Source organism: Zootermopsis nevadensis, unplaced genomic scaffold (assembly GCF_977971745.1).
Source record: "Zootermopsis nevadensis isolate Lab colony 2312 unplaced genomic scaffold, Znev_1.0 Znev_ptg000002l, whole genome shotgun sequence".
NCBI lineage: Eukaryota > Metazoa > Arthropoda > Insecta > Blattodea > Termopsidae > Zootermopsis > Zootermopsis nevadensis.
In genome coordinates, this window is record NW_028259134.1 from 18,999,777 (window position 1) to 19,013,290 (window position 13,514).

The 13,514-nt window shown below is 40.0% G+C and overlaps 1 protein-coding gene across 7 annotated transcripts in view; it reads right to left on the reverse strand.

Moving 5' to 3' along the window:
• Window positions 1-13,514, reverse strand: part of LOC110836293 (uncharacterized) — a 377,965-nt gene that overhangs the window by 284,126 nt on the left and 80,325 nt on the right. Inside the window, exon 1 of one of the 7 annotated variants that reach the window (XM_087352758.1) lies at window positions 3,457-3,723. The exons of the other annotated variants lie outside the window; for them this stretch is intronic. Coding sequence (XP_087208884.1) covers window positions 3,457-3,571 — 115 coding nt within the window. The 5' untranslated portion in view covers window positions 3,572-3,723. Of the gene's footprint in view, window positions 1-3,456; window positions 3,724-13,514 lie in introns of those variants that run through there. 7 annotated transcript variants of the gene reach the window in all.

The window sequence follows — 13,514 nt, forward strand, 5'->3', positions numbered from 1 at the left end:
GAATGAGAAAAAAGTCAGACGTAACAGCCGACTTTAATGGCGAGATTCGAACCGAAAGTACCTCGAATACAAATCAGAATCATTATTGCTCAGCTAACCTGCCCATTGCTTGGCGAGACACTTTCCAAGTGTCTCAGTGATGGAGCTGGTTGAATAGATGCACAGTGAGTTACGCAAACAATGCTAACAAAAGATGACGCAATTCGATCTGAAGTTATGTTTGCGTTAATTTGGTTAAACAAAACAAAGGCTTCTTGCTAAGCAGAATGTAAAGATATGAAAGAGGCAGGCCTGTCTGCATTATGGGTCGTTTCTTAAAACAGACAGTATGAAAAGAGAAGACCTGCTGATAACTTATATCTGCTATCTGCTTACCTCACGAGACCCAAGAAGACAAAACGTCTGGACATTTATTTTGGAAGGCTGGGTATTGTGCTCAATAGAGAACAGAAAGTTTGAAATCCATTTTGGATGAGAATCTTCATGGAAATGGATGACTTTGAAAACTAAGACTTAAGAAAGGAATATTGTTAAAATTGAAACAAGTAAACACACTTAAGGATGAAAAATAGACTGAACTGGCTCGGGGTCGTTGCCATCCGTTACGAAGATCAGGAAACTGGTACCTGGAAGTTAAGTCCTAATAAAGAGCGATTCTACAAGTTTTCTCTGCTCTAGTCTAGACAGCAGAAGGCAAGGTATAGTAAGTTCACATACAGAAGTCCAATTGAAACAATTCGTGTCCTCCAAAGTTCTTAGCAAGCAAAGTTATCACACTCCAATTTCGTGATCTGAACGCCGTCGTTTAAAACTACAATCTGAACTAACTCGATAAGAGGCATCAAACAGCTGAAACTTCGCCCCACCCGATCTCTAAATGTTGCACACAGCATCGTTCCTTTAATAGTGCCTCAGATTACAACACTTGTCCGTAATGAGCTTACAGAACATTGCCGTCTTCCGACCACTTACATTGCCTTTTGCCCCGATCCAATCCGCGAAAGGTTCACAGAGAAACTGAGTTACTCAGAGAACCATAGAATTCATTGAGCCCCAGAAACTAGAATGCTGGATATTCTTGAATTTACCCTAACTAATTAACCAGCTAACCAAGTCTACGATACGTGGTCTCAAACAGCTGGAACAGAAGCTGCAAATAACACTGGCAAAACTTTCACCTCTATTCTGGAGTCAGAGGCAGTGGATACATCTCGGCGCCCCACCCAAATGCAAAGGAAATTTAATTAGCTTCAATCCTGTTCCCTCACATTTATAATAACTAATCTGACCACCTTCATGGATACGAGTCGTTCTTGAGAAGCTAATAGTTGCTCATCTGGACTCACGTGTTGTGTGAAACTCTAAGATTTATTATTGTGTTCACAAGACCTGGCCAATGCTTACATAAATATTATTACAATCCTTGAATGCATAAGTTAGTCACATGATAGTCATAAAAGCACAATACGTACAGGTTCAATTCAAACTATTATAAACTTTTCAGATAGAATAATTATAGTGTTCAAATAAAGTAATGAGCTGTTTAAAATAAATCCGCACACATATACACCAAATAAATTATATTATCCATTTATACTATACGAAAGCAAGAAAACCTTTAGAACATTATGAGTAATTTTCAAACATTTGAAATTCATCAACAGAGTAAAACAAGTGTGTATTTAAATACCTTTAAAATGATACTTTAAATTGTAATATTTTATTCATAAGACTTGTGAGACTAGATGATAAGACTGTTGAAAATTTTGACGTCTGCGTAGAATGTACTTTTCTGAAATCATGAGGGACTGGATATTGGTCCTTGTGTTAACATTGTGTACAGTGGAATTGTCTGAGAATGTTCTTGGTTATTCACAATGAAGTTCACTAGTAAGAATATAATCTCTTATGCAGACTTCTACATGAACTTCTAAGTTCAACATCACCCATTATTCTAACAATTTTTCATTTGTTGAATGAATGTTATTGCTGTTACGTGAATTCCCCCCCCCCCCCAAAAAAAATTCCATACTTCATTATAGAGTGAAAATGGGCCAAATAAACTTCTCTGATAGTGTCAGTGTTGCTGACTTGAAACACCGACCAAACTGTTTTATTTTAGGGAATATATTATAGTTTCTATCTCAGTTTCAGAGTTTCAAAAATTTTAAAACCAAGAAACTTCACAGGAAACGCATCTTTTAAAAATTAAATAGCATCTGCACTCTCCACTTGATGTAACTTCAGACTTTCAGTAATTGTTAGAAAAAACATTAAGGCATTAGCAACTGTTACTGGATCCTTTACTTCTTCATTGTTTATAAGAAGAGATGGCGTCTGTTCAGCCAAATGCATTTTACGATGTTCCATGTTGCTTTTATTTTATTATCAGATTTTGCTATAACCCAACTATAATGCTGCTTTTTAGCCTCTTTTATAACACTATTCATAATTTTAAATTATTAATTTAAAATGTTCTTGTGTTCGAATCATTAATGCTCCTTCTATAAATGCACTGACTTTCAAGTTTGCAAGATATTTTTAGTTCTAGTGTAATCAAGTCATTCTTTACTTTACTAAACAACTAGTTTCAAAGATATTTAGATAAGGATACAAAAACGAATTGCTGGTCACAGTGGCCACGCGCCTTGGGCTTGGCCTTGTGTGCTTCGATACTGGGACCACGGGTTCCCGCTCAAGATACAGATGTTTGTCCGCGTCGGACCGTAAACCTATCACCCTTAGTGAGGTCATTTATTGTTTTCCTTAGTTACTACGGAAAAATGCTGCAGAAGTACCTCAAATTAAGACTACGATCGGTTCCTTCCATATCCTCTCACCTCATTAACTCATTAATCATCCTATCATTCAAAACTATACATTCTGAGCTACAGCGTTCAAAAATGAAAATAAATAAGTAAATAAGAGGTTATAATTTAAGTAATGAATAAAATGTCATGTAGGATTTGAAATTTTAATGGCGGTGAGTCTGTCTTCGGGGTTGTCGCCCTGATCATGGTGGCAGTAAGGACCTCTGAAACGTCGGTAAACTTCCACCAGACTACAAAGTGTAAAATCCCAAAATACAGCCGTCTTCAAGAAAATATCACAACTATACAAATTGAAAAACCCTCCTTTTTCATATAATCAATTAAATAACTTGCTTTAATGCAGCTATAAATAAACCATAGAATAACAGAATATTAATCTATGTATTTTTATAATTTACATATGTTAAAAGTTGTAAATTTATTGATATTATGTTATTCATAGAGAGTGGTTTAAAACGCGCGATTTGCTGCTCAGTGAGTACTTCTAGAACAAACTGTGATATCTGATCCATACTGCAAATCCCAAAAACGGACATGTTGTATCGCAATATTGTTTTATTAACTCAATAAATATAAATTCAAACGCAACTGAACTTCAAACCCACATTAAAAACAATCTTGTTACCTTTCACTGATGACGCCGTTGTCACTCCACCATGATTTATCAGGTTACAGGATCCCACGTCCATGTAATAACAACACACACGATACCAAAACAATGTCGATTGCCAAGGCCACATATTAAAACCACAAATACTGCAAACTTACTGAATACCAAGTTGTTCACACACGCACACGTCATTCCACACATAATTTACACTTTGTTTCTCACTTCATATAAAATATATAATTTACTAATCACACGGAATAAGCATAAAACAAATACCGCCCTGCCACGCACCCGCGAACAACGTGTCTCCGCCTTCTCTATCTGTGAATTATGGGTAATCTACGTAACCTGCCACGTCATTTCACCACGATGACATTGGACACTTGATATACTCTTCCTGAAGCGGGGGGAGGACATTACTTGAGAATGGCCTTCGGAGTGGGGGCGCTAGATTACCAACTGGAAGATAAAAAGTGTCCATACCAACCTGGCATTGCTACGCAAACAAATAACAAAAGTCATGTTGCGCTAATCTTTTAACAGCGTAAATAGTAGGATATTGTCAAAATGTTTTATTACGAGCAGTTGACATGAGGGCAAATGTTTTGGATAATTTTTTGAAACAGGGAAGAAGAATATATAGTCTGAACGAACATCTAACCCACGTTGAATTTTGAATTAGTTCAGACGTTTCGGTAAACACTGCAGTTGCCATCTTCAGGATAAATTCACCCGCAGCTGAACACGACCCTGAGCCAGATTCATCCACGTACCATCATCTTTCTTTAAGACCAATGATTTCAGACATATATTTCTGATATATTATCCAGTCATCTCTTTCTTCTACATACATTATTATTCTTCTAAAATAAACTGACCCAATTCTCAGTGAGACACTGTTACCAGGAAACCGAACATCCTCAAACATACAGTCACACGGCCGGGCCCTATCGCCCTGGGCGGTTCAGGTCGGCAGTTCGATGGCCCGCAGCCCACACACCGGTACGGACACAGTCGCTCTTACAGCCAGCGCCACTATCTGCGCGGTCGATGTTCATTGTACAGGCTCGCCATCATGCAGTGCTTTCAGCCAAGTGCATAATCTAAGTTCTATTATCGGTAAGCCACTCTTCACTTCTGTCACGCTGATTTAATGAAGGAGGATGGACGATGCATACAGTAGGATATTCAAAATACGATTTAGGGTCGTGTAGCATAGCACAATCTCCACATCAAATTTCATCTAAATCTGTCCAGTGGTTCTCCAGTAGCATGGACTGTGCAGACCGACGGACAGACACGACCGCCCATAATGCGTTCTCGCTATGCAATTTGTGCAGAGAACACGTAAAGATTGTTTCTTGCCTTTGACACAGAAGGTTCTTGGGAGCGTTACACGATACATAGATACGTAAAACAACCAGTGAAAGAGATAAGAGAATAGACTTTCCTTTACGCTCACTACCGTTTCAAGTAACACATGCATTGCGCATTGTTATTTTCGTGGATAATTTTGCTGGAATTCTAAGCAGCAAGGGCGTAGCGCTGTTTGAATATTAACTTCCCATTTCCATTAATCTCCGTTCTTTTGTTCTCGTGCAGGCGAGGTTAACAACTCCGCCAATAGATGGTGGTGTGAACATGATCTGCTACTTTGCATACAAAACAGCAATTATACACGATTAAACGTCTTTGTTGGGTTCTTATCTCCTCGTTATGTTGGTAACACAGTCGGGATTTGTAATAGTTCATAGTTTTCTTTAGTTTCTCTTGCAGAGGAAGTGGAGTACAATGTTACAAGCCCTTAACTCTCCATTCACAATATCAAAAATAACTAACGGAAAGTACTGGGTTCTAATACTGGCTAGGAAACTCGCTATTCTGACAAACGTATTCGTGGTGCTCCTTAGGTCTTTCACATAATTAAAAAAAAGAATAAAGCAACGACAGTTTCATTCCCAGTACAAAGTTCAGTTCTCATTCAACATGAAACAATCTGTAGGTTGATGAATGTTTCCATCCGAAGATAGACACGCTTACCACGTTCCTAAAGGTCAAACGGAATATTCATCAGAAACGCCTAGTCGTGTAAGCACATGAAAAAGTAGACACCAAAACACGTACTTTTAATGAAAATGTCCTTTCTGTTGTTTTTTTAATAATGTCGGCCTATCTCCAACAAAATCAAGACTATTATTTAGGTTCCTTCATGAGATATGATATCATTGAACGTGCAACTTTAATTTAATCCTATGTTTCAACTGATTCCTTTACCTTGTTTCGAAATTGAAACATACAGAAAAACAGACGCACACAACTATCGGTCAAAATCTTTATGTAATGGCACATTCCTGCACAGTGCAATATACACCTAACTAATTCCATGGAACAAAGTCCTTGTTGAGAAGCTAGCAGTCGCTCAGCTGGTTTAAACAGTCCTAGCCTTCTATGAAATATGAAGTTTCAATACCGTTTTCAGAATAGCCCGCCACCGCTCCTCAACCTAGATCCATTTTAATATTATACTCACATACACGCCTAGGTCTTCCCAGCGGTTTCTTCCCTTCATAATAAACAACCAAAATTTCGTAGAAACTTCTCCCTCTCGCGTACCATGTGCCCAACCCAACCTCATCTCCCTATATTTGATCATAAGTGTAGTATTTGTTGAAGAGTCCAAACCATGATGCTCCTTATAATGCAACTGTTTCCAATCTCTCAGGTTTAAACATTCTCTTCGGCACTCTGATCTCTAAGACGCTCAGAGTTCTCTCTTTCATTGCCATACCAAGTTTCGTAACATATATATTACTTTAATATCTCGTCTCGTTCTTGGGAACAATTATAGGGAACTGAGATGCCTCGAGGAGGTGTTACAGAGCACTGCAATACCGTAATGCCACAACAAGGTATTACAGAACACTGCACTATCGCCAAGAGGGATAACAGACTTTTGCAATTCCAGGTGCCTGTGTTTCGCCGGGGCAACGCACCATGATTTATCATTCCGCCGCAGACAGCTTTATGGCCGGTCATTGAGGAGACATAAATTACTTTTACAACTAGAACAGTAAACAGGTTCCCGTGGGGTTACTGTCGGTATTGTTGCCTAGGTGACAGGTGCGTTCAAAGTCCTACTGTTCAGCGTTGTTTCTTGTCTTCCGGGTTGCTGAGTCTTACCGAAAAAAATAAAATATAGGGATTACTAATGGCGGAAATCATATTTCAATTCGAGGAAGCCCACACGGAGAAAGAATTGTTTCTCGGAGTACTTATTTCCGCCTGGACGTAAGCGGAAGTGGTAGGGAGATGGAAAGGTCATAAAAGGATAATCAATATTCATTCTCTTCACTTACTTACGTATTAAAGGCAAAGTAGTCATTGATGCTTAACTAAGCACCACGTCATGCAGACGTATTGGGAAACTGAGGCAAGGCTCCACTCATTTTTAAACTCGACATTATATAGAAATGAGTGTTTAGGTGATATATCAGGTTCTTACGACTGCGAGTATAAAAGATCGCTGTCTTCTAGAATGTTGCGTCGTGTAGATGTCTGGCAGAATTTTACCGACGTTTCAGACGTGCTTATGGTTTCCATCATCAGGGCGATAGCGGCCTTTACTGAACAAGGTTCCAACAAAGTCGAATAGCCTAAATATGAACTCTAGAAAGGCTCAGTTTGCAGAAACCCGCCGCCTCTGGTCGAGACTTGCGTCAGCGAGGCTCTGTTCCTCGCGATAAATCAAACAAATTAAAACAAGAAGAAGGAAGACAAAGAAATGTGGGTCAGTGCAACTCACGAATAGTTTAAGGAGAATCCCCGGCCATAATAAATCTCCTTGTGATTAATACATGAAGAGTCGTGTACTGCCAAGGAAACTAAAATGAACGGAGAATGGAAGCTAACGACGCGTGGAGAGTAAGGCGTTCTTTAAGAAACTAAATATTCGTTAACAGTAGCCACTTAATACGGGCGCCTAAAAACTGTGGAAACTGTCGATTTCGAAGCATTTCACAAAATATTTGAGTGATGGGTGGTTGGGTGGACAGACAGTTCAATACAGGGGCTGACTGATAAGGAGTGACTGGAAGGACGAACAGAAGGTGCAAGGATTCATTGATGAATGTGTGAGTGGATGGATGAAGAGATGGGTGGAAGGACTGATAGGTGAGTGAACACATGGACAGAATATTTGTGTTAATGAATGAAGGGATAGATGAATGGAGGATTTTCGGGAGGATGGACAGATAGCTGGAGCAGCTGATTGATTTATTGATTGATTAATGGCTGAAAGAATTGACGGTCGGATTTTGATAGACTGGAAACAAACACGGGTCACAGGACAGTGAAATACGGACTACGAGACAGGACAAAAATACGAGATTTGAGTTTCTTACGGCAGCGAAAGTGTCGATGTTGATCTTATGGGTTTTGACGCCGAGTGGACTTACAGGTAGCCCTGAAGATTTAAACAAGTGTTACCTTCCTACAGGTCAATACGGTGTTACAACCCTGAACACCAACGTCGACAAGACGACAGTGTACTACGAGCTACTGGGATGAAATCTGTAAGCCTATTGGCAGGTTATAAAGCGAATGATTTTAAGATGACAACTGGACAGAAGTTTGAAGGCTATTGGAATTAATCGTGAACTCTTATCCAACCGGAAAGAGAATACTAACAATGAACTATCCTTATGGAACTTAAAGGCATGAAACTTTGGATTCCAGTAAAAACAGGGCATTTCGTGTGAATCCGGTCTGCCTCTGTGTGCGAATGTATACATTCACAATTAATTTACATGAATAAGTCAGACCTATTTTTAACCCAAAATCGTGTGACGCCGCAGACAAACTAAATGGACTGATAAGCGATTTTACAATATTAACCGGTAGCAGACCGCGCCGTCAACACAAACTAATATGGTGTGGGGTCATCGCGCTGATTCACTGCGCACAAAATTCGAAAATTCCTTTTCAGTTCGCATGATGGTAGATGTAATAATTCTAGCGTGTAATGCATAAAAGAGCCATGAACAAACATCTGAATGGCGGCTGGAACAAATGAATGCCTCACATTATGACTCGTTGAACTGAATTATTCGATTACAGATTATTAATGATGTCTTATTTCTACAAACAAGTTTAAAACCTCGTATAAATACAAACTTGTGAGTAAACAAGAGTGGAACTTTGTTCATTGTATTATAAGTACATGTCTAATGTTGTAAGAAAAAATCAGTCTATTAGATACTACACTGCAAAGTGCCACTGATGTGTTATCATCGGCAATGCTTTCTCTGGACATCGCATTCATAGTCTTGTAGACAGGCTCCGTCTCCGTATTTAAGCCTAGAAATAAGGACGGGCACCACGAAGTAAGTACAGTTCTCTTTGAAGATAGCACAGCCGTGAGAACCTGAAATCGCACCTACGGTACACTTTACTTCTACCTGAAGACGGAGTCAGGCACCAGCCTCCGAAACGTCGCCTAACGGACATTTAAAAAAAATAAAATACAAAATCATCAAAAGACGGTGTTTTCTGAGATGTGTCATGTGGTCCGGCAGAAGCATATCGACTTCCTCCATTATGTGACCATATCGGACATGGTGAACCTTTGCCGAACCAATGGGGAACGGGGTAGAGACCGGGTGAGAGCAGAGAGCTAACGGGAAAAGGCCAGACCACAGCCAGGCCAAAATGGTATAGGTTTTAGGACCTCGTTGGCAAAGGGAATGAACAGTAGGCACGACACTGCAGAGTGAGGAGATATTTTTCTTTGTGAGCTCCGATATGTCAAGTACAGGGATTTGGATGGTGAACGCAGAGCACGGTCTGGCCGCCAGATTATAAGCATCACATTCTGCAATAGATATGCTCTATTGAGGCGGAAAATAGTCGACAATCGAATTATCGAACTATAGCGATTAGAAAAGTAAGCGTAAACATTTGTAGAGCAATTATATCGCAGTTTGTAACACTGCGCCGCGTCGCTACAGTGCCGGTGGCCATGACAAGAACAGCAATAATAACTGTCGATAAGTCGTGTTAAATAAATGGCTAGTGCTTTTATCCTTATTATCTTCAACATTATATTTTTTCGAATAATTTTGTCCGTGAGACAAAGCCACGCATTACTCACTCATTATTATCAACAGCATTGCCGTCATCCGGTGTTTGCTTTTGACTAGTTTTCTTTCTCTTGCCAAGTAATTAATGATTAAAGACATCAATATTATTTCCGTTATTCTTGTCTTAGCTCTGACATAACGAATTCTGTAAAAATGACAACGTCTAAATAAGATAAAAGAGATCGTGGCCCATTTTAAAGCATTTTCAAGCACTTATCTAAAGAATTCGATGTAGATTGGTAATCTTATAAATTTACAAGGTTGGTAATTTATACAGTGTCCAGTTGAGGTCACCAGAATAATTCATGAAAAGTCTATTAATGGAATAATATTCGTAATTGCATTTTATTTATAAATATATATATATACATATATATATAACTTAGAGATGCCAGTATCCTGAAATTGTATTCTTTTATCTATTCACATTAGCTTTATCTTCCTATCTTCATTTCTTCTCCCGTTTCATTAATTACTATTCTTCCTTCCTTCCTATTTCATTACTTCTCACCTTACTATTTGAATTTCTTTCTTTCTTTATTTCTTTTGGGTTCAGTTTTAACATTAAAACATGGGCGATCGTAAATTTCGTCCATATCTGCTCACTATAACCTCTGATTTACATACAATAATCGAACTTCATTGCCATTTCCCACCCAAGTCTCCTGATTCACTGCTAGATGGCTCTGGCAGTCAAGTCAGGATTGCGTAGAAATTTCGTAGTCAGTGGGCTGGTCACTCACTACTCACAAATGCACACTTCAAAGACAAAGAATCGTACGAAAAAGGAGGAAGCGAAAACCCACAACAACAACAACAATAATCCAACTTTATTAACTTATTTTTGTAACTACTAACTGAGAAAAGACTGGACGTGTAAAATATAGATCTTTCAGGCCTACAACACTTACTTTAAACGTTTTCAAAGTTGGTTAACGTTTAACAATATAAAGGGAAAATAATTTCTAGTTCTGTGAAGTATGATACGATTTTCGGCAAAGCGTCTGTGCCCACAGAGAACGAACTTGAAGGCCAATTTATGTGTAAAGTAGCGAAGAACACATTTGTAACGTACGTGCACTCCAAACTTGAATAGGCGTAACTTTCCACGCTTGTTTCTTTTGTTCTTCTTCCTTTCTCCGTCTCCCTTCCTTCCACCTTCCTTCCTCCCTACCTCCGGCCTTAACAGACAGAGGTTCGCTGGTAACCATAGCAACCATAGCATAGTTGCGTGTCTCTGTTACGCTCTGCACGACTCAACAACTAAGGTGACTAAGAGCTTGAGGCTCGAAATTTGATCTCCCATTATCTCCACACAGACACAAATAAGGGATTCTCGAAACTGTGAGCCCAGGAATTCGGTTGCTTGCACGACACCTTGAAAGCGAGCCCGAGCGACCCTGCAAATGCTGCATCCCGCCAAACGAGTTAAAACTGAAATAGATACTGTACATGAAACCGTTGGCACGACTGTTGTCGCAGTCAAGAGGCTGATCTGACAGGACGCCGTGGTGGAACGGTTGGTACTGCAGCTTCAAACCCAACCCAGAATCAAACCCCGAACAATGTTACTGCAGCTTTCGCATATTTCTGTCCGATCCATTTTGATCCCAAATTCTTCATTTCGTGACGAGACTTACGGGCGCCACGTCAAGTGTTAAACCGACTGACTCATTTTAGTGAAAGAATGGACTAATAAGCAGCTCCGGGAACACTCAGAGGAAATCCCTTAAAACAAATAACCAGCGCCTCCTCCAACACAAGCCAGAATTTATAACGACCCTCCGATTAGACGCGAAATAAATTTAACATCTGCCACAGCATTATTAAATAAGTGGAGAGCACTGAAAGGGCCCCCGGGGGGGGGGGGGCTGATAAGTGTCGCAAAACCGTGCGGGTGGCGTTCATTTTATGAAAGAATTTCGGATAACATTAGTGACACGTGGATTTAGTAGGCCCATCGATACGACAGCGAAATCTAGGAGCTTGCGATTGGTTGAGCTTGTGTCTAAGATGGGTGATGCAAAAATGTCTTGGAAAAAGACCACCTGGAAGAACAAGAAAGGGATGGGACAATGATCGCGGTACACACTCAAGAACGTGTCCAATGGCGAGTGAGCGGCGTTGAACCTTCGTTCCCAGAACCACACAAATCGTTGCTCTTCTTACGAAGAATACGTATGTTCTCTGTGCGTCAGGGTGATCCTGACTGCGATGTTTCCTGCCTCATTCCACGCTACATAGCCTCTGCACAGTTAGCCATTACCCTTCACATCTTTATTTAAACGGCCAACCTTCACCGAACGCACGTTGCACAACCTCTAGCTTCATGATACAAGATTGAATGAGGCGAAACATCAGAACAGGCTGTAATAAATACTATCGTTTGTAATGAAGCAAACTTGGATCCTCTGCTGGCCGCTGTCCAAAGATCCCACCCGCTGCGACATTACAGTCTATGCTTAATCCTGATAGGCCAGTGTGGAGGCGGGGCTCTTCACGTGTTGAATCTGAGCCAGACATAACACCAGCTCGCATTCCAGATCCTGCTTCAAACCTAGAAGAGGAACTTCATCGATTTCTATCTTCTCCTGATATTATTAGAACGATTACATGGATGAATATGCGATTTTCGGGACATGTAGCACGCACAGATTGCGAACACGGTGATGAACCTAAGAGCTTCAAAGAAGCAAAGGATTTCTCAAACGAAATTAAGAAAGATATGATTGACAAAGCCATGATAAGCACGCGGTATTCCAGCGACCGGCTGTCATAAATAAAATTAATAGTGGCTTTTCTTAGCCCCTCCAGGCAAATTTCGGCATGATATCCAAAATTAGCCCGAGACAGATTCCTTCCATATCCTTTCGAATTTATTGTTCGCTAATGATCCTATCATTCGACGCTATAATGTATGAACTGACAGAGTCGTTAAATGAGAATAAATAAATACATAAATAAAATATATATATAAGAAACTCCCTTATATGCATGCCACGTCTGGTGCCGTCCACAGCTAGAGAAGTAAAACAGGGCACATGTACGGCTGTGAAATCTCAGATGCGTTCTTTCTCAGTCTCAACAAATCTTCAAGTTCCATTTTTGACACAATAAATCAACAGCAGTTATCTATCCTGAGGATGTCACAGCAAATAAACGGCGATAAATAGGTTCTCATGTGTGTCACAGCGTTCGGACACAAAACATGCCCTTCTACGTTGTGAAGCCATATAAACTTGCAAGTAGAAGCCAGCGTTTCGGATAAACATACTGTCTCCATCTTCAGGTCTAAATTATCTACTTGCTAGTCTACACGGTGTTACAACCCAGAAGACCAACGTCGTCATCCTGACCGTCATAAGAACATCAAATCTCACAAAAAATATATTTCATTGTATGTCTTTAATGGTGCGATATATGGAATGAAATTTACACACCCGGTAGGGGTCTTTACTTCTTTATGAAGAAAACCTTTCGTATTATTGGCCAACTGAACTTCGTGTAAAGCATAAGATTATGTATCCATTCGTCCATGGAACACTTGCGAGCATAAATTTCGCCGAAAATATATTGAAAAATTAAATTCGTACCTCAAGCGCGTCACCATGACAAATATCAACTGGTTCATGCTATTCGGGGAAATAAATGCTGCTTACGTGTATTCTAAGTTTTATGCGAAATCCATAAATAAATTTAGAGGACAAAACGCATAGTCACTGAATGTTACCGTTGGTACAACTGACGTTCTAACGGCCGCTGTAAGCGATTCGTCACTTTTCAAACACCCTGTACTACCCTCAAGCGGCTTCTTTGATTCCCACTAACGTCAGTTCCTTCGTGAGATGTTACAGAACTGCGCAGATTGGTTCTCTCCTGTAACCAACAGGAAACAGATCGACAGGGCGGAGAGGGGGGGGGGTTCCTTATATATCA